Below are 27,131 nucleotides of genomic sequence, written 5' to 3'. Positions count from 1 at the left end.
TTAATGGAAAAAAAAAACATTTATTTCAGGCAATATAAGTTCTTCTGACAAATACAGCAAGAGAGTAAGCATTAAAATTTTAGAGAACTTGAAATGCTGAAATTCCTATAATCCAATCATCTTTTCCTCAGTAATAGCTTCTATTACAGAAAGTTTCACTTAATAGATAAGGCTGAAAATGACATTGTTTCAAATTTTATACCCTCTATTTTATGTTCATGAGGTAAAGCACTACAGAACTATACAGAGCCACCAAATCAGCAATATAGAATTTCAGGTTTTTTTTTTTTTGTTGTTGAAACTCACTTTATTTAAAAAAAAACAGTCATGAACAATAAATTACAATCATTTCCCCCTTTTATAAATTCTTCATAAAATATATTTGACAATTTTAAAAGAAAATTTCAAAAGTTGCTTTCATTTTTGAAGTGCTGATGACTTATTTTTTGACCATTTTGTCATGCTGGTGAATTATTTTGTAGCTGCTACAATAGTTTGATTGATAAACATTTTACAATTAAAAACAACAACAACAACAACAAAGAGGAAAAAACAGACCAGCAGAAAGAACTATTCAGTGTGCTATTTATCTGACACTTAACACTTACTTCATCATAATGACAAAGTATCCCTTAGCACCAAAAATCTACAGGAACCCCATCTTTCTAAGTGACATCTAGTGCAAAATAACATTCTAGGAACTAACTGTACAACCCCATATTTTAACTGGCCACAGCTGCCTATGAGCTTATTTGAAATATTTGGTCTTTTTTCAATTAAGACAAATTTCATAAAACACTATAAACCATGGCAAGAGACTCTGAGGAATAATAATTGTTTATTGAGTACCTATTATGGGCAAGGCACTGTGCACAAATTCTCGCTTTCGTTTTTCCTCTAGCAAATATCCAGGAATTTCCAAGTATCGCTAACCTTTTATTTCTTACTCCTGGCTGGAAAAGGCTTGTAGGGTTATATACCATTTTTAAACTGTCATTTTATCAACTGACCTTTAGTGCTGAGCTCACAGTAGGTACTTAATAAATACCTCCTGACCAAAAGAACAAATAGAGACAAAGAATTTACTATCATTTTGCTTGGTATCATAGGCTATTTTAGAATACAAGGACTGAGAAAATTCCAGAAGAAACCTCCTGATCACCTCATACCTTTGCTGCCAATGAAAGAAAGATTTCCACTTCACAGGTGAAATCTTTCAAAATAGGTAATTGTTAGCTATTTTAAATGAAGCAAGACCAAAACTATGTACTTAGGGAACCATGACTCTAAGCACATAGATATTTGAAGAGCAAATGAAGCACCGGCATGCTATCACCTGAATCATCATGAATCTCTGCTGAAGCGCCACCTTACTGGTGTGACACTAGAATACTTTTCACTTCCAATAACTCAATCCCCTTGGCCAGATCTGTGTTACAGTAATTTGGTGATCCAGAGGGTCAATGGTCACGAGGTTCCAGTGTATTTCCACCTCTAATTTCCAAAAAGCTTCTTGTATTTATTGGCTTGAAAGTGATGTTAAAAGTATATGATTTTTTTATTTTAAAAGGTTTATTAAAAAAAATAATAAAAGGCTTTAGTTCAATAAAGCCTTTCAGTCCAAATTTCAAACTTCCAGATCAAGTAACACATAGTTCAGAAATTTTACATACTCTAATTTTTTGTGCTTTTTCACCTTCTCTAGTCCCCAAATACACTTTAAGGAAAAAATTATGTTAGCAAAATTCCAAAAGTTGTAGAAGTTCAAAAAAACTGAGGAGACCCATTGGGTGCCAACTATGCTTCAATTAAAAAAAAAAACTCAAGAAAAAAAAAAGCGAGGAGACTATGCAAACTATTAACAATTTCAGTATTCTAATACTTTTTTTTTTTTTTACTTTTGACCAAAGATTCTAGTGCTTTATAAAGACTAACCTAGATACAATGGTCTTAAAGTCTATCTAACCTTAAAGGCTAATATTCTGTTTTAGGAAAACTTTCCTTAGATTTTAATTATCTGCATGTATATAGGAAAACAAACTGGAGACAACCATACAGGGTTAAAAATCAAACTAACTTCAAGAAGAGTAACAGTCTATTGGTTTTTTACATAGACCATACCAAGTGTGATTGTATAAAATCAATAATGTTTCTACTTGAAAGATGTAATTGATGCCACAGTATTTTATCCATTTGTCACACTGTATAGGTATCATCTCCCACTTTAGAAAAAGGTGATCAACATTTAACACAACCATATCACTATCGTTACTGTGTCAAATTAGACAAGAGAAAATAGCATTAGTGCTAAAATGAAAGGAATTCCAGTGATTACACAAGAGACCATATCAGGGCAGGCGATGTGAGGGTAGATTTCTTTTGATTTCTTCAACTTTATGCTGAGGCTTAGACAAAGTCTTGAAATCAAAAATTAATATATCAAGTAGGGCAGTTCATATATAGCAAAGTTTTCAGAAACAGAGGAATCCTGTGTTCAGATTTATATCAGATTGCAGATGCTCAAGTGCAGACATGTTCCAGTGCAGTGGTTTAATTGGTTAATTGAATGCTTGGTTACTTAAAGAAGGTGATTGAATCAAGGTCCTTGCCAACCTGCTACCACATGATTGCATGGCTAATTCAACTCCTGCAGCTATAGGGCACTGGAGAGCTCAAACATACTTCAGCAGCTTTGGATCACTTAATTTTATGTTTCGTTAGATAATTTTAGACCCTCCAAAATGATGCCTTAAAAAAAAGCTGTATAATATTCCAAAAATAAAAAATATGGTATGATTTCATTAGAGGGAAGGACAGGGTAGGAAGATGAGGGAAGGTTCTTTTATTTTTCATCACTGATTTCACCAGCAAATCTCAAAAACCCAAACCTACATCAAATAATTTAAACAGAAGTGGCATTTTCTTCATATGGAATGCAAAATGCACACATTCACATACTTACATATACATAAATATATACATATATGTTTCCTTTACAAAGCTTCAAAGGTTGCATTACCAGCATGCAAACCTCTTCTTCCATGGAAATTCCTAATACTGACAAGGAATGTCTAAAATACTTAGAGACTTATTTCCAGAAAACTGGACTTTCTTCTCCTCTTGGCTCTTAGAGAATCTTCCTGCCAAACTTCCAATGATCATTTTAAAAATTGTACACCCACATTGGTAATACACACTTAAAACATACTAACAAAATGGCCAGCTTGGACTTAAGAAAAATGAAAAAAAAAAAACACCCCACAATAAAATCTAAACCCTTAGAAGGTGGAGTTTAGCTTTTTATATTCTTTTTCAGCCACATTATGTTGTTGCATCACTGTGAAAACATAAGCAGCATACCATCCGAGATATTTGCAAACAATGTATGTGTCACGTTTCCCAGCTGCTATCTTTAAATGCAATTTGTACTAATCTGAGTTCTAGTTCAAAAGCATCTGGGCGATCCTGAGGGTTTGCAGCCAGCATTTCCTTAATCAGTTGTTTCATTCGCCCATTCATAGACTTTTTCTTCACAGGAATGAGAAGTTCCATTTTGGGATTTTCCAGAAGCGCCTCTCCAACGGGCACAATCTCAGTTCCTTGTTTTACATAACTCCCTAAGAGTTCCTTCTTTGTCTCTGTGTCTATGAATGTGATCCTTTCCAGCATTGCCCAGATGATAATCCCCAGAGCAAAGATGTCAGCTTTTGCTGTGTAATGTCCCTCCCACACTTCAGGTGCCATGTAGAAATCTGTTCCACACGCTGTGGAAAGGAAACACTTGTTTACACTGACAGGTTCTTCTGGGTTCTGCCCAGAGGCTGAACAAACTTTACTGAGACCAAAATCGGCCACTTTCAGTGTGGGTTCCAAGTCACTGGTATCCAACCTGCTTTGAGAAATCAGGATGTTATCAGGCTTAAGATCTCGGTGGATGATCTGGTTTTTATGCAAAAAAGCCAGAGCACTGCTCAGCTGAAGCATAAAGCTGGTGTTAGTTTTACGATTGGGTTTCCTGGACAACAGATACTCATTCATATCTCCGCCGTCGCAAAAATCCATCACAAACCACAAGTAATAGGCGCTTCTGGGATCAAAGGCAATTTCTCCTTTTAATGAAGTCTCTACAAGCTATAAGAGGGAAAAAATAAATGGATTACAATCATCTGCACAGTTTATAAAATTCAGCTATAGGGGCACCTGGGTGGCTCAGTCGGTTAAGGGTCCAACTTCAACTCAGGTCATGATCTCACAGTTTGTGGGTTCGGGCCCTGCGTCGGGCTCTTTGCTGACAACTCAGAGCCTGGAGCCTGCTTTGGATTCTGTGTCCCCTCTCCCTCTGTTCTCCCTGCTCACGCTCTCTCTCAAAAATAAATAAAAAACATTAAAAAAATTAAAATTCAGCTATAGAAAATAAGTGACTGGTTAAGTGAGACTCCCAATTTTAAGTGGAAATTCCATGAATGTTTTATTTGGTCAGTGCTTTTATATGTGCATTTTATTTTAAACTTCAGTACTTCAAACTGTCATTTTGCTCCTAATGAATACCACCAAATCTCTAAGTCAAGACATAAAAATTTATTTAAAAATAAAATGGCTTGGGGTGCCTGGGTGGCTCAGTCGGTTAAGCATCTGACTTCGGCTCAGGTCATGATCTCATGGTGGGTGAGTTGGAGCTCTGCATCAGACCCTGTTCTGACAGCTCAGAGCCTGGAGCCTGCTTCCAGATTCTGTGTCTCCCTCTCTCTCTGCCCCTTCCCTGCTCATGCTCTCTCTCAAAAAAATAAACATTAAAAAAAATTTTTTTAAAAAATTAAATAGCTTTAGGGGTGCCTAGCTGGCTTAGTTGGTAGAACATAGGACTCCTTATCTCAGGGTCATGAGTTCAAGCCCCACATTGGGTATAGAACTTACAATCAATCAATCACTCAATCAATAGCTTTATTTTGAAAAGTGTCCAACTGGCTATACATTTTGTGTGTGTGTTAATGGAGCTGAACTCTACCCACCTAGCTAATAGCTTCATGAAAAAGTCAAAGTTTTTGGGGTGCCTGGGTGGCTCAGTTGGTTGAGCAACCGACTTTGGCTCTGGCCACGATCTCATGGTTCATGAGTTTGAGCCCCGTGTCGGGCTCTGTGCTGACAGCTCAGAGCCTGGAGCCTGCATCGGATTCTGTGTCTCCCTCTCTCTCTGCCCCTACCCCACTCATGCTCTGTCTCAGAAATAAATAAACATTAAAAAAAAAAAGTCAAAGTTTCAGCAGCCAGATCTGGGAGACTGCCAGCTGGGATATAAACATCCATTAGGAATTTCTATTCAATTAAATGGCCTGAAATAACTTTCTTGTTCACTGGACATACACTATCAAATAATCTGTGATATTAAGAGAAAAATGATCAAGGAACACTAGTTGTTACAGAAATAAAGCCTTCCTGTAGCCACTGATAAAAATAAAGACTGACATTATTGCTTCATAAACTTCTACAGGCAGAACGCAAATACATTGGCAATCACTGGTGGCTTCTAAAACCAATTTATAAAAAAACATTTACATTTTGAAATAAAAATTCAAATCTGAGTTTGTAGATTTCTTTTATACAAGCTGAAAACCTAGAACAAATTGCTATTTCATTTGTTATGATTATCTAACTATAACTCTATTACCTTAAATTCAAGAATATTAATTACTTCACTGAATATGAATTGTCATTCTAAAATATAGATACAGTGCTTTGAAAGCATTTGTCCCATAGTGTCCTTTTCAAACCCACTGAATAGAAGCTCAGTAGGGAAGATGAAGAGTTGTTAAAGAATGAATGAACTGGGGGGGCACCTGGGTGGCTCAGTCGGATGAGCCTCCGACTTTGGCTCAGGTCATGATCTCATGGCCTGTGAGTTCGAGCCCCGCGTTGGGCTCTGTGCTGACAGCTCAGAGCCTGGAGCCTGCTTCAGATTCTGTCTCCCTCTCTCTCTGCCCCTAACCCACTTGCATTCGGTCTCTCTCTCAAAAATAAGTAAATATTAAAAAAAAATTTAAAAGAATGAATGAACTGCTAATTTTACGTTTAAGTCCACTAGTACATCCTCTTGTCATTTTGGAGGGCACAAGCAAAGAGCACCTTTTCATGCCATCTCCCCCAATGGCAAACAGCTGTAATTGCAACTGTCTGCAGATGTCTTTGGCATGCATTTTCTTTGTTGTATGTGTTTGCCAGTGAGCCAGAACAGTCTAGAAAGGTACAAATCACACAATTATTTACCAAGTGCACTATTACTAAATATGCTGAGATTAAAGACCAGCGTCATCACTCCTTCATTTCCTCTCTTCTGTCTTTACTCTCAAAATCAAACTTCCTAAATAGCTTTGAGCAATGCAGAGTCCTAAACCATTCAAAGAATGGTTTAGAATAAGGCCAGATAAGTAATGGTCAAAGTCCATTCAAAGAATGGTTTAGAATAAGGCCAGATAAGTAAATATTTTAGGCTTGATAAGCCACATAAGGTCTCTGTTTCATATTCTTTTTCATTTTTTTTCTTTTTCTTAAAAACTCTTTAAAAATGTAAAAACTGGGGGCACCTGGGTGGCTCAGTCAGTTGTGTCTGACTTTGGCTCAGGTCATGATCTCATGGTTTGTGAGTTCAAGCCTTGCACCAGGCTCTCTGGGCTCTCTGCTGACAGCGAGGAGCTTCTTTGTCCCCCTCTCACTCTGCCCCTCCTCCCACACTCTTTCTTTCAAAAATAAATAAACATTTAAAAAAAAAAAAAAAAAACGCTAAAAATTAGGTGTGCCTGGTGGCTCCGTCAATTAAGTGCCTGACTTGATTTCAGCTCAGATCTTGATCTCACAGTTCGTGGGACTGAGACCCACGTGAGGCTCTGCGCTGGCAGGGCGGAGCCTGCTTGGGATTCTGTCTCCCTAGCTCTCTGCACCTCCCCCGCTCACATTCTTTCTATCTCTCAAAATGAATAAACAAACTTAAAAAAAAAAAGTAAAAACTATTTTTAGCATCTGGGCCATATAAAAACTAGCTGAGGGCTATAGTTTGAGGGTCACTGGTTGAGAGCTCTAGAAGTACAGTGCCCAATCTGCTTATTTCCACGTGTAGAGGATGTCATCAGCCATAGGTTCTCTTGGCTCAAGTCCTTCAATAGCTTCCCTGATCTCTTAGGATACAATCTAAGCTCTTTAACATGGCCTATGGGATCCTCTAACCCTGCTGATATTTCCAGTCTCATCTAAAACAACTCTCCCAGTACAGTATAGCCTTATTATCTTCTTTCACTTCTTAGAATGTTTTGTACTTTTTGCTTTAAGATATTTGTACGTACAGTTCTTTTTGGCTGTGAAGTTTTCTCACTCACTCACCTGGCTAACTCCTCTTTATCTTTCATGTTTCCACTGTTTCAGTTGAAACAGTTCCTGTGTGTGTGTATGTATGCATATATATTTGAGAGACAGTGGGGGAGGGGCAGAGAGAGAAGGAGAGAGAGAGAATCCCAAGCAGGCTCCACACTGTCAATGTAAAGCCTGACGTGTGACTCGAACTCACAAACCATGAGATAAGACCTGAGCTGAAGTCGGAGGCTTAACCAACTGAACCACCCAGGTATCCCTCAGTTGAAAGTTCATAATTCCTGAACCCCAGAATTATGTCAGGTTCTCTATCATATGCTCCTATATCATCCTGTACCTCTCATTCACGACACTTATTATAAATTATACAGACTGGCCACTAAGTTCCTATGGTGAGACTACATCCTCTGTTAATTATTTGTTTTACATTTTCTTCTAGGTAAGGTTTTTAGCTATTAGGAACTGGTTTAATCTTTTAGAACAAGGAAAATACTTAGAAAAACACAGAGAAAAACAAAAATCCGTGTAAAGAATGGAGAAAGCCAGGGGTAGGGACTCTGTGGTCACATTATAGATTTAATTGTTTTTATCAGATGTAAATTTAGAGAAGGTATTTGCTAAATGTGTTGATCAATGTCTGGTGAACTAAATAAATCCATAGAAAAGACAATTTTAACAATGACCTACTATTGAGTACTTCCTATGTGCCAAATATTATACCTGCATCATCTCTAATTTTGACAACTCCCATGGAAGGTAAAAATTATTATTTCTATTTTATGTCTGAAGATACAGATGCTAGGAAGACACGAGCTATTTAGCCAAGGTCATACAGCTAGCAAAAGTGCTACAAGTCGAACACAGGTCTACCAAGCTTTCAAAGATGTAAGAGTACAAATAAAAAGGTGCTTTAGATTAAAAAAAAAAAAAAAAATCACTGAATCAAGTCTGGAAGTACTTTACATCTTAAAGCCTTGAAAGACCACCTAATGCCTAGTTACTATGAAGGTTGCTTGATCTGGATCAAGGATACCATCAGCAATAAGTCATTTATTTAAACGTCTTTGTATCTGTAGTCCAAGAGAGATTATATATCTTGGTCTCCAAAATTCAACGCAAAGTTCAGCAAGGTCCTATTCACTTTTAAGAGGGAATGTGGTGAGACTGTTTCTAATATTTCCTATCAGTGCAACGGACATAATAAGCACTTTTAGAAATGTAAATAATAAATCAAATAGAGGCTAAATAGTTGGGCTGTATAGTCACTGCCTTAAGAGGTTTCATGGCAGAGCATGCTAAACTACGATATAAATTAGGTTCTCAAGATTGATATTTGTTTACCATATGATGAAACCTGCAGGTTTCTAATTACACAGATTAATGTGTTTGTCTTCCTTGTTGTTCCTAGTCCAAAAGCTTTTGTTATTTTAAAATCATACTTCTGTACCCTGATGGTAAATTCTGAATTTAGACATACTCATAGAAAGTTATTTCTTTTTCCAAGAATGACTAGACTTAAGAAATTTTCGTCTGGCCTTTAACTACCTATGTTTTAAATACCTTTTCTATGCAGCAAGTATAGGCCTCCTAGAGATTTTGATCTATGTCAGAAGCCAACCTAATAAAATCTAGCAAATCTTTTCTGTTTTCCTATGTTAATGCTTTCTCCAGGTCTACAAAAAAAGTAATTTGGAGGCAAGAGTAATTTGGAAGTTAAGGGAACACAAGTTTTAGCAGTCAGATAGTCTCCTATATTCAGCTTCCAATTCTGTCACTTGCTAGATAGGCGACTTTAATAAATTCATTATTTATTCTAAGCCTCAGTTTCTTCATTTGTAATGATGATAATAATAATACCACCTTCACAAGACTGTTCTGAGCAACTGCCTTTAAAGCACTTAGCACAGAGCACAGAACTGAGTAGGAACCCAAACGTTAGCGATTAGCACTATTAATAACATTCAAGTGCTATGCCACATACCTCATGAAAATTAACTGGAGTTGCATGGTTAAGAAACCACGTAACCCTCTAAAACAGCAGAGGCTTTTGTTCAAACTACTGATTTATAAAGAAATGCCCAATTATCTATATGGGTACTGCTATTGATTGTGGAGTTTTCATTTCTTCTGTCTTCAGTTCCCCAAAAGATTGATTTCAAATAAATGAATTTATTAGACTCTGATCTCAATCACTTCTCTAGTTCCTACATTGCCCCATTCCCATGCAGATTGGCAAGTATCATGGCATAACAGGTGGCTTATGTTATTTTTAGGTATTTGCATCATAGGTTTAAATAAAACCTTGTTTTAAAGCAAACACCTACTCAGTTCTTGGCAGACCCCTATCTACTCCTAACTATATAAACACCTGCATTTAAAAGTACAAGTTTATCTGACGCTTTTATTTCTCTTTTTGCTGACCAATGCTATGTTCAAGTCACTTCTATTTCCCATTCAACCACACATACCTGTAAATAAAGGGAAGAATTAGAGCCATGGGACATTTTTTGCACCATCCCATCTTTTTGTAAGATGCATTCCTCCAAGTGAATCACATTTGGATGTTGGCTCTTGATACTGCTTAGGGCCCAGAACTCACGCAGGGCTAATTCAACATTTTCAGGTGCATGGCATCGAATCTTCTTCACTGCCACCCGTGCAGAGGTCTTTCTGATGACTGCTTCATACACAACACCGTAACTGCCTCGGCCTACCTCCCGTATTAGATCGTACTTTGGCTGGCTACTCACCATCTTCAAGGTCAAAGTTTCTGGAAAAATCAACAAAGTTTGCTCTGTTGAAATTAAGTATACTTACTGGCTTATATACCTTCTTATGTATGATTTAGTTATCTGTTTCACTGTTTGTACTGCTTGAAGGGTAACTGTTATAACTTAGGCAAATCTAAATATTTTAATAATAATAATAATAATAATAATAATAATAATAAATCAGCTAACACTTAGGTAGTACTTACCATGTATCAGGAACTATTCCAAGCACTTTATAATATTAAATTCATTTAATCCTCACAACAATATTTTGAAGCAGACACTATTATGGTCATTTTATAGATGAGAAAACTAAAGCACAGTTTAAGCAACATGTCTAAGGTCAAACAGCTACCAACTGGTGGACCTGGGATTTGAAACCAGGTCATCTGGCTCTGACCCTCATAACTGTAACCACTACGTTATACTGCCTCTTACACAAACTGCTTCAAAATATTACTGTTAAAAACAAACCAAAAAATTTGTTTTTTCTTGATCAGTAAGTAAAAATGATAAGCAGTACTCCAGCTTCTCCTTAAAGCTGACACACACACACAAGTTCACAAAAATGTCAAAACAAAAACAAAAAACCCCCACAGTTAGAAATACAAACACCTGGCTTGGGCTTAAGGACTGAAAGTGAACCACGTTACATATAGAACTGAAAATGTGTAGTTGTTCGTTTTTTTTTTTTTTTTTTTTTTTTTTTTTTTAGTAAACTGTCAAACTGTTTATGTCCTTAATTTAATTTTATGTTATTTCCTCATTTCTTGCAAAATAAATGAAAAGAAAGTTTGTGGAGAAAAATGGTCTTTTAAAAATAAAGCGCCTGGGTGGCTGAATAGGTTGAGCAACAGATTCTTGACTTTGGCTCAGGTCATGATCCCAGAATCCTGGGATTGAGCCCTGCATCTGGCTCTGCGCTGAACATGCAGCCTACTAAAGATTCTCTTTCTCTTTCTCTCTCTCTCTCCCCCTCCCTCCCTCCCTCTGCCCCTTTCCCACCCAAGCTCGCGCTCTCTCAAAATAAATAAACTTAAAATAAAATAAAACAAGCTACTTAGAATATGGCTACCTTTCTGTTGTTGAGTTTGACAACAGCTATTTAGATCTAGACCATTTTTGCCACCAAAACCTTCTCCTCCATATGAAGGGGCTCTCTGGCAGAGATCTTTCAACTTGAAAAATCATTTAAAGGCAGAAGCAAAGGCCCTACCCAGAAATGCTCGCGAGTTGTATCAAGAAAGTCGAAAGCATGCCACCTCATTCTCCACAAAATGTTGAGATTCTCATGAGCTTCGGGAACAAATCTCATTTGCAGCTGGCCACGATGCGCAAGAGATCGTGCAATCTTCATAGCGGACAGTTTGGGGGGTACAAGAAGCTACTGACTCTTGACCCTGAAAAACTGGGTCCAGCTACTCTAAGTCCATAGGGAAGATTTAATAAAGAAAATGAAAGCTTCTGAGATTACTTCTTCGTCCCACTTCCTCTAACTGGAACCCCCCCCCCCCCCGTTCAAATTCCTATTGCATTTCCTAGTGTCTGATTTCCTGCCACGGAATCCGTGCCCCAGGTCCACAGCAGCCTTTCTTTCCCGCTCTCCGTGGATCGCCCATTACTATCCGTGTCAAAGTGGCTCGTGGCCTGCAGGCTGGCCCGTACCCCCACACGAAAGGGCACCCCAATAAGCGGGAGGGAGGGCGTGTATGAAATCCCTGGATGCGAACCTGAGCGGCCGGCCGGCCCTGCTAGCCCAGCGCCGGGCCGCCGGCCGGCCCGGCCCCACACCTGCCGGGCCCGGGAAGGGCCAGCCCTGGGCAGAGGTGTTGCCCGACGCGGCGGCTCAGCGCCCCGCTCATTGGCCGAGGATCAGGCCCTCCCCCTCCTCGGCGGCGTCCTGACCAAACCCGGAGGGGATCCTCCCGAGGCCCTTCACCCCGAGGAGCCAGTCCTGCAGCTGCCCTGACTCCTGGGGCTGGCGGCTGAGGCCCAGAGCCTGGGCAGGAGGCCAGGGGCAGAAAGGGAGGCCGCAGCCGGGGCCGGTGGCCTGAGGAGTGCGGGCCGGAGGCCTTCCCTAGGAGGACTCCGCTGACAGGTCTGTGACAGGCCTCCCGGGGAGGGAGGCGCATGCAGGGCTCTCGGCTCTGCAGCAGGGCCTCTCTGCCAGGCCTTAAGGGCCAGATTTACCTCAGGGTAGCCGCCGCCGCTTCTCCCTCTCACGGGCTCTGCAGGCCGCCATTATCGGGCAGCTCGCGCCTCAGCCGCGGCGGCCTCCAGTCAGAGACCGGCGCGCGCCCCCGTGGTGCGCGCGGACACACCCCCTTACGCCGTGCGGCCCCGCCCCCCTCCGGCTTTCCGTAGCGCGAGCCGGGACGCCGAGCGCCATCCTTATTGGGCGCGCGCCCCGCGCTCCGCGGTCCTCCTCCCTCTCCCGAGGCTTTCAGGAGCCGGGAGTCGCCGAAGGTGTGCGCGCCCCGGAACGCACCACTAGTGCCCCTCCCCGCAGGGGTGGCCGGGTCCGGGAACGCGGAGGCCGCTGCACGCCGGGACTCGGTATCCGTAAAGCCGCAGCGGGCGCGCACGGCCCGCGGCCCCTGGGATGGTCTGCGGCAGCAGGTCCGGGCCTGGGGGTGCGCGCGCCCGGCGCGGCCTCCCCGCTCCCTCCCCGCCCCCCTTCCCACCTACCGAGCTGCGGGCAGGTGTGCGGGGGTCGCTGGGGCGGAACGCCTGGTGCATCTTCTTCGGCTCGGGCCTGGGGTGCCTGCGGGACGCGGAGCTCTTCGGCGGGCCCGCGGGGAGGCGCGGCCCGAGCTGGGAGGCCTGGCGTCCGCCCCGCCGGGAGGGAGGCTGCACCTTTTGTCAGAGTCACTGAGCCATGTTTGCGGACGGTGCAGTTGCCCAGGCGGCGGCGGCGCGGGACTGGGTGCGATCATCTGGGAGGACGCCGTCCCCTGCCCCGCCGGCGCGGTGGTATCTCCCTTAAAGAACCCGGCGCCTCATTGTCCCCGGGCCCCGGCCGCCGGGAGTCGGGGGCGCCCTGCCCGGCGCCGAGAGGAAGGGGAGGCGGTGCCGGCCCCTGGCGCCCTGCCCGGCGGCTGCCCCCGCGTGGAGTCCGGATCCAACCCGCGAGCGGCGACGGGCGGCGGTCCGAGGCAGCCGGGGCCGGGATGGACCGCGAAGACGACTGTACTCTCGCGGCCAGACTGACAGCGGTCCGTCAGATCCCGGCCCTCAGTCGCCTGACAGCCAGCCCGGGACTGTCAGCGACTCAGAGGCTCGGACCAATCCATTATTCAGTTAGTTACACAGATCAGTAAGCATCCGCCAGAAACGTCCGTTCCTTGTTTGCCAATTTATTCTGCATCTACTATTTGTCGATAAAGTGGCTGTTCCTCCTCCCAGTGGTGCATTGGCACGATGTGCAAAGCATCCCTGTCACCAATCTCAAGGATCAACCACTTACCCATTTTATTTTCTGTCCTCTATTTATGGACCTTCTCCCGAGAGTCTGGGACTGGGTTAGGTCTTTAAATTAGCTTTACTAATCCTGACCAAACCTCACAAGGGCAGGCTTACTAATCCTGTTTTTACAGGTGAGGAAACAGACCTCTGCCTTATTTGACCAAATGGTGTGTTTTTGTGGGGTGTGTGTGCTTTGAATACCCACTCTCCTGGTGTAACTGCCTCCCCGCGGCCCCCCTCCCCCCCCCCCCCCGCCTCAACCCTGCCCCAAACCCAACAATACCCGGCTCTATAATCGGTTCAGACTTTTGTTGTAAGTACCATCTACCATTCTTTAGCTGTCTGCTGCGAATACTGACGCTAACCAAGGCTGTTTCTGCTCTTGAAAGTAGAGGGAAACTATGGAAGGCCTTATTACCTGTGTGGGTAACTGATCAGAATCAGGAGAGGGGTATCTCTTCTGGTCAGAAGAGCCTTTTTCCTTTTGTTGTGTCAGTAAATACAGGAATCCCTCATCTGACGCTGACTGCAGAACTGAGACTTGAAATCCATCCCCAGAACCCCCAAAGATAGGCAGTGAGGTGAAATCAACGTGTTACAGAGGCTGAAGCTTAAATAATTTGGGGTATCTCTTCAGGAAAAACATTACAGAATGGCTCCATGAATACATTGCTGAGACCTTGGAAAGTGTCTCTATAGGGGACTCAAGCTTAAGCTTCATTAGCTTCAGGGTAGATCTGCCTGGCTTATTAAGTTACAGCATTATTTGTTTGCCCATAGGACTTTCACTAGACTGAGAGTTCCTGGGGACAGGAATCTTCTCTATGATTCGTCTCTGATGCCTCCCCTATCTGATATGGGACCAAAACACACCTGAGGATAGTACTACGTTGCTTGTGAGGAGACAAAACAATGTAACTCATTAAGAAAATCTGGCAACACAAAGCCACTCTATGTATATATTTACTATTTCACCCAGCAATCCTAAGCCAAATCCTAAACTTCTTAGAATCAGTCCTAGTGATACATTGGCAAAAATACAAAAAGCTGTATGCACAAGGCTATTATTCATTATGGCATTTTTTTTTTTTTTTATAGCAAAACACTGGAAACTGCTCACATGTCAATAAAGAACTGGCTGAATAAATTACACTACATGCACAGGATAAAGTGCTAGGCAGCTATAAAAAGATATATGAAAGACTTCTTACATATACCAATAAACATACTAACCTGGAGTGATGTCGATATATATTGCTAGTGAAATAAAATGCACAATAGTGTTTAGATGCTCTCTTCTGCATAAGTAATGGAGTGATATAAATTTACATTAATTGCTTATATTTACAAGTTAGACAAGGGAAGAATAAACCCCAGTCTTCTAAAAATGGTTTCCTTTGTGAGATGGAGAGGGCAGGGAAGGAAATGAGACTTCTGTGAATGTACTTTATGACACAGTGACTGTTTGGGAAACTTGTAAATGTTTTGCATATTTATAAAACAAAGTTAAGTAAAGAGAATAAAACACTCCACAAAAATAAAAAAAAACAGATGGGAGCAAATGAGCCATTACATGTCAGATTGGTGGCAAAACTACACGGAGAAAATCATTTCAAGGGGCTTTATACGTATTTTGACTGTACTTCTCTAACGGGATATAGTCGAAGGACAACTAGAACTGCATACAAATATTAAATTTCACTTACTAGTCTGGTTGTTGTTAGTAGTAGTATTGACACTGCTAGTTTGAAACTATGATAGATATTTAAAGATAAAGCAAATAAGCATGTTAATGTCATTAGGCATCAAGAATTTCAACATATGAGAAAAAGTTAAAACTATTAAACAAGCCTAGGATAATTTTAGATCTGAGTTAGATAGCAGAATGAATAAAGTACATATTGTCCTCTTAAAAAATGTTTTCTAGCTCTCTGCTGAAAAGGCCTAGAAACAATCACGAACCCAGTAGTAACAAACACCCCTAATGCACAGATTTGATCTCCACATACCATTTTCCAGTTTCAAAAAAATTAAAAAGTAAGCAAAGAGAATCAAGGCTCCTTAGATAAATGGCTGGTTCCAGATCTGGATCATCTCATGCCTGGAAGCCAGGAAGCCATCAAAGACTATTGGGGTCACGTAAGGATGACTGAGGAACCGATATGAAGGGGTCCCACTGGCCAGAGATGGAACAATTTCGGCATTAAAAGAACAATAATGACTTCAGTAGGTTATAACACATAAAATATATAAAAACCCATTAGTTAATAATAATGATACTTAAGGAAAACAGCATGTTTGTTACCCATGGAGTTTTATAGGGAGTCAACTAATTACTGTGAACATTGATAAAGGGAAATAATCAAACATTTTTTTTCTGGTCATTCCTCCGGTTATATTGGATGTAGGCAAATAGTAGGTAAAAGTTATTTTTTTGGTAGAAGAATTCCGACTAATAAATGCAAAAGAAACGATAGGATTAGAAAATCGTGATTTTGCAAACCTTAGTGAAGTAATGAGTCTAGGTGAGGATCATGAAATGATGCTAAAACAATTGGATAAAGGGTGTTGGGGAATTTTGTAATGGAAAGCTTAGGCTGACAGTGCCTGAACCCAGTGATCAAACTTAACATCACCAGGATTCAGCACTCTCCAAGAAATATTGTTGCCTTAAAAAGCAAAAAAGAAGCTAAGTCTAATCAATCCAAGATCTAATTACCGGTTTACCAGAAATAAGGGAGATAGGCAAATCAGCCATAATCAGCCAAACTCAAAATGTGGGACATTCTACTACACAAGTGACCTGGTTTTTGCAACAAATTCATGGTGTGAAATTTCAAAAGGAAGACAGAACGTTAAAGGATAAAAATCAAGACACTTGCCAAATGCAATAACCTCATTTGGATCCTGATTCAAGCGAGCTACCGTCAAAAGACATGTTTGGTACAATCAGGGAAATTTGAACATGGACTGATAGATTAAATTAAGGAATTATTGTCCTTTTTCGTCAGATGCAATAATGGCATAGTGCCTGTGAAAATAAAAGCCTTTTTCAATTAGAATAGCACATGGATGTGTTACAGATAAAGTGTAATGAGGTCTGGGCTATGCTTTACAACCCCACAAGCAGTATAGCAAACAAAAAGAGGGAGGAAGATTGGTAAAGTGTTGATAGTTGTTGAAACCTGGTGCTGGGTACATGGGGTCCACTATTCTACTTTGGTATATGTCTGAATTTTTCCATTATAACAAGTTAGACAACTATGCTCAAAAAATTAAATGACAGTTTTAGACAGGTGGGAACTTGGATGTAGCAATCCTGCCCCCTTGTGGCAGGTTCTATTAGTACAGCTGGTGCCCCAGCCTTTAAGGCAGGTCTGAATTCCCAGACGGGCCTAGAGCCACGTTGTAAAATCTCACAAGAACGCTGGGAAATGAGTAGTATTAGTACACCATTTCTTTTTAAAAAAATTTTTTTTCAACGTTTATTTATTTTTGGGACAGAGAGAGACAGAGTATGAATGGGGGAGGGGCAGAGAGAGAGGGAGACACAGAATCGGAAACAGGCTCCAGGCTCCGAGCCATCAGCCCAGAGCCCGACGCGGGGCTCGAACTCACGGACCGCGAGATCGTGACCTGGCTGAAGTCGGACGCTCAACCGACTGCGCCACCCAGGCGCCCCTAGTACACCATTTCTAAGCTGAGAAAAGGGAGACTTAGAGGAACTCAGTAACTTAAGTTCCTAGGAAGTCATTGGTGGACCCAAGACTCCAGGTCCAAGTCCTATAAATTGCTGTGTTTCCAGACTTTACTTTTCCTATCTGAACAAAGGGGTCCCATGCAAAGAGGCAGGTGGAGATGCCCCTAATTACGATAGGTCCATAGGAAGCAAATCACTGGGGAGCAATTTTGCCTGTAAAATACAGATAAATATAAATAGGTACTATAAATGTAAATAAAATAGGTAATATTCATATTCCTCCCTGTGCCAGCACTGTGCAAACAGGACACTTTTACAACCGAGGAAGCAGTGGTTCTAAGAAGACAGAGTCACACAGCTAGGAAATATCTGAATTGGGACTTGAACCCTGTTCTGACTACAATGCCGATGTGTTTTTCAATTAATTTTTTGAGATATAGTTTGCATACAGTGGAACGCTCACATCTTAAGAGTATAACGATTGTGTTTTGAAGTTCAACTATTTTAACTATAGTATCCTGCTTGTCTCACTTTTAGCATGGATAGAAATATTAATTTTTTCATGGATAGTTTGTTTTTTTTTTTTTCTACGTAGGAATGGGAGCCATGAAAGAGAAGAAAATGGTCAAGAAAGGAAGCTTGCATGGTAAGGTCAAAGTTCACAGTTCTGCCTAGAGCTGACCAGCCCTCTGATAACTTTTTTTTTTTTTTCCCTTATAGGAGAGGGTGGCTCCTGTTTTTATCTCCTGTCTTCTTTTAGAAGAATCTCCTCATGCCCTCTCAGCCGGTTAAACATACAATTAAGATCATACAATGGATCTCAAATGGGTCAGGTTGCCTTTCAGGGCCATTTGGCAGAATGTCTGGAGACATTTTGGTTATCACACTGGGAGGGTAGGTGCTGCTGACATCCAGTAGGTAGAGACCGAGGATGCTGCTACAATGCACAAGAGAGTCACCCACTGCAAAGAATGATCCTGCTTAAAATGTCAATAGTGTGGAAATCAAAGTAACAGCAGTAGACCAACTATGCAAGTGCAGCTTCAGGGCAAGTCTCAGTCTCCTTTCCCACCAGGCTGCTGGCCCTAAATTCCTCCTCTGCAGAAATTCTGGAGGCATGACTGATGCTTTATCAGAGACATGGCACCCTCTGAACTCATCTCACCCTAGGCTAGTCACAAGGTGTTATCAACATACTACTAAATTATTAAGGACGACTAACCAGGCCTACTAGTGACTGTTTGGGGAACAGCTCCTATCTCGCCATAGCAGGGAGAATCCCCATCCATGTTCTCTCCCCTCTCCTTCCCAGCCACATCTCTGCAGGGGGAGGCTGATGGAGAAACTCCTTTAAGGAGAGTGCCAGCTCTGGCACTAACATGCTTTGTGACCTTGAACAAGTCTCCCTGTTCCGTGCCTCAGTTTCTTCATTATACATAATGAGGGGACCAGCTCATCTCTACAGATCTTTCCAGCTCTGACATCTGATTCTTTAGTTCTACACCTCCACCAAGCAGATTGAAATGCTTATTTCTGATCCAGCCCCCAAACAAGTGATTTAGGATACCAAGAAGGTCGTGGGCCAGGCACAACTTCAGCTGTTTTGTCTTTGGATGGGTCCTAGTTGTCTCCTCAGTGAGGACTGAGAACAGCTGGAGTAGCTAGTAGTTAAGACCAACCTCCCCATCCCCTGTCCTTGGTGCCAAGAGCTGCTGCTAGGCGGTGTCCCCATCTGATAGCCAATATGGTTGAGGAGGGCCACAAGACAAGGTCCCAAGAGCATCTCAAACTGAGGATTCATTCAGCTCCTCAGCAGATACTAAGATGTTGGAGCTTTGGCTGCCCCTGGCCTTTCTGGAAGTTGTGTGTTACAAGGGCAGAAACCCAATCAAACTGACTTAAAAGGAATAGTTGGCAGGTGTGCCTGAGAGGAACTGAGATGGGAATACCCGTTGTAGGAAAGGTTTGATCCAGCAGCTCACATATCACCAAAGACTCAGCTTTCTGTATGCTGCCTCCCACTTTGCCGACTACATCTTAAGGCCGGCTTCTCTGGTGGGCCCAGGTGGTAGGCAGCAGTCTCAGGGGTTCAGCCTCAGGAGTTTGCCCCTGCAGGAAAGAGAAAGTCAGCCACTCCATTCCTCAACAACAGTCCTGAGATTGAGTCTTTGGATCTGATTGGCTCACTAAGGATTGTGGGCCTTCCTTGATCAAGCTCTGTGTCCTGGAGAATAGGGCTTATTTACTGGTGGGGGCAGTTAGCAAATATCACTTCACAAACTCCTCCCAAAGAGTTAATCTGTGTCTGGCACATGGTGGGCACTTTATTCATCCATAAGTCAACAGCTGTTTAGTGAGCAACTACTATGTGCAAGAAATTATGCTAGATGCTGGTGAAAAGGCAGTGAACAAGAGGACAAGGTCCCTGCCCTCATAGCCTAGCCGGGGTGACAGACGCCTAAACAACCGAAGACAGTACAATGTCATTTAGTGCCACAGGAGGTTACATGAGCCCAGAGGAGAGACCCGAAATTGTTCTTACGTGAAAGGGATACAAGATCAGGGAAAGCCTTAAACAAGAAGTGACATTTAAATTGAGATTCAAGGGGCGCCTGGGTGGCGCAGCCGGTGAAGCGTCCGACTTCAGCCAGGTCACGATCTCGCGGTCCGTGAGTTCGAGCCCCGCGTCAGGCTCTGGGCTGATGGCTCAGAGCCTGGAGCCTGTTTCCGATTCTGTGTCTCCCTCTCTCTCTCTGCCCCTCCCCCGTTCATGCTCTGTCTCTCTCTGTCCCAAAAATAAATAAACATTGAAAAAAATTTTTTTAAATAAATTGAGATTCAAGGGGGCACCTGGGTGGCTCAGTCGGTTAAGCATCCGACTTCAGCTCAAGTTATGATCTCATGGTTGGTGAGTTTAAGCCTCTCGTTCGTTGGGCTCTGTGCTGACAGCTCAGAACCTGGAGCCTGCTTCAGATTCTCTGTTTCCCTTTCTTTCTGCTCCTCCCCTGCTCACACTCTGTCTCTCTCAAAAATTAAACATTTAAAAAAATTTTAAAAAGAGTCTTTTGTGTTTTGTCCTGCTCTGTTTTTATATTACTTTTGCTTTCCTTTCCTTATGTTCATCTGTTTTGTATCTTAAATTTCTCATATGAGTGAAGTCATATATTTGTCTTTCTCTGACTAATTTCGCTTAGCCTGATACCCTCCAGTTCCATCCACGTAGTTGCAAGTGGCAAGATTTCATTCTTTTTGGTTGCCGAATAATACTCCATTGTATATATATACCACATCTTCTTTATCCATTCATCCATCGATGGACGTTTGGGCTCTTTCCATACTTTGGCTATTGTTGATAGTGCTGCTATAAACATGGGGGTGTATGTGCCCCTTCGAAACAGCACAACTGTCTCCCTTGGATAAATGCCTAGTAGTGCAATTGCTGGGTCATAGGGTAGTTCTATTTTTAATTTTTTGAGGAACTTCCATACTGTTTTCCAAAGTGGCTGCACCAGTTTGCATTCCCACCAACAACGCAAAGGAGATCCTCTTTCTCTCCCTCCTCGCCAACATCTGCTGTTGCCTGAATTGTTAATGTTAGCTGTTCTGACAGGTGTGAGGTGGTATCTCATTGTGGCTTTGATTTATGTTTCCCTGATGATGAGTGAGGTTGAACATTTTTTCATGTGTCGATTGGCCATCTGGATGTCTTTGGAGAAGTGTCTATTCATGTCTTTTGTCGATTTCTTCACTGGATTATTTGTTTTTTGGGGTGTTGAGTTTGCTAAGTTCTTTATAGATTTTGGATACTAACCCTTTATCTGAGATGTCATTTGCAAATATCTTCTCCCATTCCATTGGTTGCCTTTTGGTTTTGTTGATTGCTTCCTTCACTGTGCAGAAGAAGCTTTTTATTTTGATGAAGTCCCGATAGTTCATTTTTGCTTTTGTTTCCCTTGCCTCTGGAGACGTGTGGAGTAAGAAGTTGCTGTGGCTGAGGTCAAAGAGGTTTTTGCCTGCTTTCTCCTCGAGGATTTTGATGGCTTCCTGTCTTACGTTTAGGTCTTTCATCTATTTTGAGTTTGTTTTTGTGTCTGGTGTAAGAAAGTGGTCCAGGTTCGTTCTTCTGCATGTCGCTGTCCAGTTTTCTCAACACCACTTGCTGAAGAGACTGTCTTTATTCCACTGATATTCTTTCCTGCTTTGTCGAAGATTAGTTGGCCATACGTTTGTGGGTTCCTGTTCCTGTTTCTTAATAGGGCCCAACCCCAGTTGAAGGGGGCAGAGGTGTGCTGATCAGCCTTAAACGTCCAACATGAGGCAGGAGCCAGATCCTGCAGGGTCCGGTAGACCCTGTTATGGATCTTGAGATAAAAGTGAGTCATCGAAGTTGTTTTTTTAAATTGTGGTAAAATATATATAACATAAAGTTGACTTTTTTTTTTTTAACCTTAAGTCAGTCTCCACATCCAGCATGGGGCTTGAACTGACGACCCTGAGATCAAGAGTCACATGCTCCACTGAATGAGCCAGCCAGGTGCCCCAAAGTTGATCATTTTTAAGGGTACAGTTCAGTGTTAAGTACATTCACAGTGTGGCACAGCCATCACCATCCATCTCCAGAACTCCTTCGTCTTCCGAAACTGAACCTCTGTCCCCGTTAAGCACTAACTCCCCATCCCCTCTCCTTCTCAGCCTCTGGCAACTGCCATCCTACTTTCTGTCTCTATGAACTTGCCTGTTCCAGGTAACTCATAAAAGCACTGTATGATATTTAAGCGTATTTGTCCTTTTGTGTCTGCCTTCTTTCACTTAGCATAATGCCTTCAATTCATGCATCAAGCGTAGCATTTCTTCGTGTTAAGGCTGAATAATCTTCCATTGTATGTACACACCACGTTTTGCTTACCCATTCATCCTTCCATCACCGACGGGGTTTAGGTAGAGATTTTAAACATGATCAGATTTGCAGTTTAAAAGATCACTTAGCTGCCAGGTGGAGGTTGGACCAAGGGTGGCGGGAGGAACGGCGGGAAGTTGGCTGCAAAGGTCTAGGCCAGAGGCGATGGGTGGTGGCGTAGATGAGGCTGTGACCAGGAAAGAGGGGACAATTAGACTGAAGGGCAGGTGGGAGATTGTACAGGATCTGGGGTTTGGAAATTTGGCATGAGAAGGAGGAATTGTCAAAGAGTGTGGGGCTGACCTCAGTTTTCCTTAAGGACCCAGATCTGAGGGAGTCCGCTGAGCTGAGGATAAGATGTCCTCTCCTCACATGTCAGAGCTTCCTTCTCACCAGCCCTACCTTCTGGGGAACACAGACTGAGCCACCGAGAAACTTTCTCATAAGCTGGCTTTCCCTGTGGCCTTCTAACAGAGAGAGGGCACGCCGGTATGCACATTCTTGTTTCCCTGACTGTTCAATGTATCTTGGTAAATTCCTAGATTGATATCTGCTTTAGTGATTGAATCTGCCTCTGCCGCTTGGTTTTTGTTAATCCATCAGTGAAAGATGAATTCCCTTTCAGTGTGCTTCGAGAAGTCATGGTTCTGATGTGGTAAAGCTCAGCCCCAAACTCAGGACCAAGAGAGATCCTGCCTAGTGAGCCTTTCTCATGCCCGTCAGACCTCTGTCGCACTGTATTATATGCCAGGAATTCTTAAAATTCTAGGCGATTCTAGCCAAGAAGGCAGGTGCCTGAGCTGCACTCTGGTTATGCTGTGTGGTTGTAGCTTGCTCCTCCCACTGCTGGTGGGACCCTACAACATTCTAGGGAAGCAACCTGTCAATGTTTACTAAGTACCCTTTCAAAAATCAATCCCATTTCTGAGAGTCTAGGCTAAGGAGGTAATTGAAAATGCGACAGTCCCTGTAGCATTATTGATAACAGTGAGAAACTGAAAGCAAAAAATGTGTCCAACAATATATCGATAGGATGGGATATTCTGCAGCCATTAGAAAGTAGGCATTCCCAAAGGAGTAGGTCCTCTTCTTAAACAGGTGAGACTAATCTTTGTGGAAGTGGGGTGGTTATTGATGGGGAAGGTGAAGGAGTCTTCTGGGGTGATGGAAATGTTCTGGATCTTAACCTGGGTGATGGTGACGTGGATGAGTACATATGTAAAAATTCCTTGAACTCTGCATTTCCTGTGTGTGTTCTCTGTTTGTGTGATGAGACCTCGATGGAAAAGAATGAGTTCTGAAGGCAATGCCCGCTAGAATGTAAGCTCCTAGAGGGGATGGCTTTGTCTGTTCCCGCTGGTGGCCGTGTGCCCAGAGCCCAGAGCCGCGCTCAGCACGGACCAGGCCCTCAGTTCAATCCTATTGGACGATTATAGAAAACGTTTGGGATAACACGTGAAATGAAAAACAAGTCCCAAGGCTGCGCGGCTTTTCAGTACGCTGTGACTGTCGAGTTGTAAAAATGATGGACAGGAGAATAATCGGAAGGAAATGGAGTAAATGTGGTTGTGTTGAATGGTGCAGTATGGGAGAGGAGTTTTTAAAGTTTCCTTGATGAACGTCTCCTTTCCCTTCTGTTATTCTGCACGGAACATCGCTTGGAAATAGCCGATGATGGAGTGTAACACTGATTGAGCGCTTATTCTGTGCCAGGCTTTTTTTTTTTTTTTAATTTTTTTTTTAACGTTTTATTTATTTTTGAGAGGGGGAGAGACAGAGCATGAACAGGGGAGGGTCAGAGAGAGGGAGACACAGAATCTGAAACAGGCTCCAGGCTCTGAGCTGTCAGCACAGAGCCCGACGCGGGGCTCGAGCTCATGGACCTCGAGATCATGACCTGAGCCGAAGTCGGCCGCTTAACCGACTGAACCACCCAGGCGCCCCTGTGCCAGGCTTTTTAAGCTTGCAGAAATGTACCCTTTACTTTTATTAACTAGGTTGATTTTCACAACAACCCTATGGACGTGGGCGTTTCTCCCTGTTTTACAGACAGGGGAACAGAGGCACGGAGTAGTTCAAGAACCTTACCGAAGCTACACAGCCCTAAGTGGCAGACCTGGAAGGGAGGCCCAGCAGTCTGGCGGTAAGTGGTTAAGCGACCACTGTGCCACGCCGCCCCTCGAAAGCTAATGCCAAGCGCCTAGATTTGAGGCCTTTGTGACTACGAGCCCAGGGACAAATGGGCCTCTTTGCTTTCCTGTCCCTGTGATTGACTGTCTCTCCCAAATAGTCAAACACCTCAAAGGAGTGAAGAGATGTGTGAGGGAGGGAGAAGCAGAACCGCAAGAGAAGAGGTGAGCAGAGGGGTAATCACAGGCCTGGTTTCCCTGTCACCCGCCTCCCCACACCAGAAGCCCGGGGAGAGCACCTCCTCTCCCAGGCTGGCTCTGGCCCTGCCCCTCGGACGCATAGGCCCCGTCCTGCCTGGAAGCTCATCCCCTCCCATCCCCAGTACGAGTCAGCTCTGCTCCTGGAGGTTAAGGGGACTGGGCCACCGTGTTTACCGGGACTCCAGCAGGACACACGTCTTTGGCTCCGTCAACCACAGGAGCGCTTGCTGCTGTTGGCAGACAGTTTTGAGTCCCTGCCCGGCTGCTCCCTGCTGTGAGGCCTGGGGCAACTTACTTGACCTCTCACCAGCCTCAATTTCTCTGTATATTAAGTGGAGGTACTAAAAGTACAGGTAGGGATTGAACGCAACAGTGTGGGTGATGCATTTGGCACTGTGGCCCTCAAAGCAGGGTAACTGGTATGTCATTATCATCATCATCATCATCATCATCATCATCATCATCATCCTGCCACCCTCATCCTCTTCAGGGTCATGGGAGGCTTGGAGAGATGGGCTGAAAGGCATTCAGAGTCTTGGCTGCCAGGATGCCTTTCTAATCAGCACCAACGTCAGACTCCAGCTATTAATACCCAGCCAGCCCCACCAGTCCGTAGATTTAGCGTTCCAAAGAGGAGGTACAGAGGTGGAGAGGGCGGGTCTGGGGAACAGGTGGCTGAGGACTGGAGAAGGAGCCCTTTCTCTGTGGGAACAACCCTTCCCAGCCTCGCAGGCCGACTTGGCCTGTCCCCCAGACACCCTCCACCTGTGGTCTAGGGTCTGGGAAGGTGTGAAATTCCTGCCTGAAGCCGAGCTGCAGGCAGTCAGACTCTCAGTCCCCTAAGGGCACAGCACTGTCTTTCCAGGAATCCAATGTCCCGAGTGAGCAGGGCCCCCCACTTGGGCCTCCAGAAAAGACAAACCAGCTCATGGCAGTGTGGAACGTGAGGGCAGAGAGAGCCCCCGGAGCTCCCAATCTCTCCTCCTGACTTAGAGCACAGCCTCCCATACACAGCTGGGTGACGGGGCAGATGGATGCGCCCCAGCCTCAGTTTCCTCCCGTTCCCTGGGAATAATCATTTTCAACCCTTTCGCACCATAGAAACATTTTCACTCGGCTGTGGAAAGAACACATGGAATGATTCACGTGGAGCACGGGGCTCAGTGCGCAGTAAGTGTGCGGTGAAGAGAGGCTGTTGGGAGCCCAGTTTCTTCATCTTATACATGACTTCTTGTTCCTTCCTGCATGAGCGGCGGCAGACCTCAAGGAGCAAAGATCTTCCAGGAATTTCCCAGTCCCCCACCGGAGCTAAGAATTCTATCCATGAATGTTTCTTTGTTTTCTTATACTGATTTAAAAAAAAATTTTTTTTAATGTCTTATTTATTCTTGAGGGAGAGAGAGACAGAGTATGAGTGGGGACGGGGCACAGAGAGAGGGAGACACAGAATCCGAAGCAGGCTCCAGGCTCTGAGCCGTCAGCCCAGAGCCCGACGCGGGACTCGAACTCATGAACCATGAGATCATGACCTGAGCCGAAGTCGGACGCTCAACTGACTGAGCCACCCAGGCACCCCTCTTATACTGATTTTTGAAAAGCGAATAACCTATTTTTAATTTTTTAATGTTTATTTATTTTGAGAGAGAGAGAGAGAGAGAGAGAGTGTGAGCAGGGTAGAGGCAGAGAGAGGGAGAGAGAATCCCGAACAGGTGCCACACTGTCAGCAGAGCCCGATGCGGGGCTTGGTCCCACTAACGGTGAGATCATGACCTGAGCCGAAATCGAGAGCCAGATGCTTAAATGACTGAGCCACCCAGGCACCCCTAATAACCTATTTAAAAACAATTATTTATTTATTAAAATTGTTTTCAATATTTATTATTTAATTTCAAGTGAGAGAGAGAGAGAGAGACAGAGAGAGAGAGAGACAGAATGCGAACGGGGGAGGGTTATAGAGAGGGAGGGAGACACAGCATCTGAAGCAGGCTCCAGACTCCGAGCTGTCAGCACAGAACCTGAAGACGCAGGGCTGGAACTCATGAACCGTGAGATCATGACCTGAGCCGAAGTCAGATGCTTAAGTGACTGAGCCACCCAGGCACCCCAATAACCTATTTTTTAGAGCAGTTTTACATTCACAGCAAAATTGAGCAGAAGGTGCAGACAGTCCCCATATATCCCCTGTCTCCCCCATCAATATCCACCACCATCAACATGATGCACCAGTGTGGCACATTTTTACAATCAATGAACCCGCTTTGACATGTCATTATTACCCAAAGTCCTTAGCTCACATTACAGTTCGCTCTTAGCATGTAAGAGTTTCTATAAATGTATATGACATGTATCTACCATTATAGTATTATACAGAATATTTTTACTGCCCTAAAAATTCCATATACTTCACTTATTCATCTCTCCCTTTCCCCAAACCCCTGGAAACCACTGAACTTTTTACTGTCTCCATATTGCCTTCTTCAGGATGTCATAAGGTTGGAATCACATAATATATAGACTTTTCAGATTGGTTTCTTTCACTTAGTAATATAATA

General features: G+C 43.4%; 1 protein-coding gene and 1 long non-coding RNA gene across 7 annotated transcripts; one reads left to right on the top strand and one right to left on the bottom strand.

The window, feature by feature from the left end:
* PDIK1L (PDLIM1 interacting kinase 1 like) lies at positions 1–12,966 on the bottom strand. Of its 4 annotated transcripts, none has more exons than XM_040465655.1 (3): positions 12,816–12,966; positions 9,825–10,126; positions 1–4,131 (listed from the first exon to the last, which is right to left on the bottom strand). In XM_040465655.1, the coding sequence occupies exons 2-3, from the start codon at positions 10,107–10,109 to the stop codon at positions 3,391–3,393; spliced, it is 1,026 nt and encodes a 341-aa protein (XP_040321589.1). In that variant the 5' UTR covers positions 10,110–10,126; positions 12,816–12,966; the 3' UTR covers positions 1–3,390. The 4 variants fall into 4 exon arrangements, with proteins under 4 accessions (XP_040321589.1, XP_040321573.1, XP_040321580.1 ...); XM_040465639.1 differs by lacking the exon at positions 12,816–12,966 and adding an exon at positions 12,318–12,449; XM_040465646.1 differs by lacking the exon at positions 12,816–12,966 and adding an exon at positions 11,344–11,550.
* LOC121023679 (uncharacterized) lies at positions 12,023–25,912 on the top strand. Of its 3 annotated transcripts, XR_005787480.1 has the most exons (5): positions 12,023–12,225; positions 17,888–17,938; positions 22,509–22,678; positions 24,239–24,332; positions 25,681–25,912. It is a non-coding gene; the product is annotated as an uncharacterized LOC121023679 (long non-coding RNA). The 3 variants fall into 3 exon arrangements; XR_005787478.1 differs by having other exon boundaries at positions 24,239–25,912; XR_005787479.1 differs by lacking the exon at positions 22,509–22,678 and having other exon boundaries at positions 24,239–25,912.
* The last annotated feature ends 1,219 nt before the right edge of the window (positions 25,913–27,131 follow it).

The sequence above is a fragment of the Herpailurus yagouaroundi genome, unplaced genomic scaffold (assembly GCF_014898765.1).
Source record: "Herpailurus yagouaroundi ecotype Mexico unplaced genomic scaffold, PumYag 77, whole genome shotgun sequence".
Taxonomy (NCBI): domain Eukaryota; kingdom Metazoa; phylum Chordata; class Mammalia; order Carnivora; family Felidae; genus Herpailurus; species Herpailurus yagouaroundi.
Note: the sequence above shows the minus strand (reverse complement) of the source record. Positions and strands in the feature narration are given on the sequence as shown.

Bases quoted from the DNA above. Each gene is read 5' to 3' on its own strand.
- PDIK1L (XM_040465655.1), bottom strand. From the start codon at position 10,109: ATGGTGAGTAGCCAGCCAAAGTACGATCTAATACGGGAGGTAGGCCGA. The intron at 4,132-9,824 runs GTATGTGTGGTT...TCCCTCTTATAG, and splicing joins ATTCTTCCCTTTATTTACAG to CTTGTAGAGACTTCATTAAA.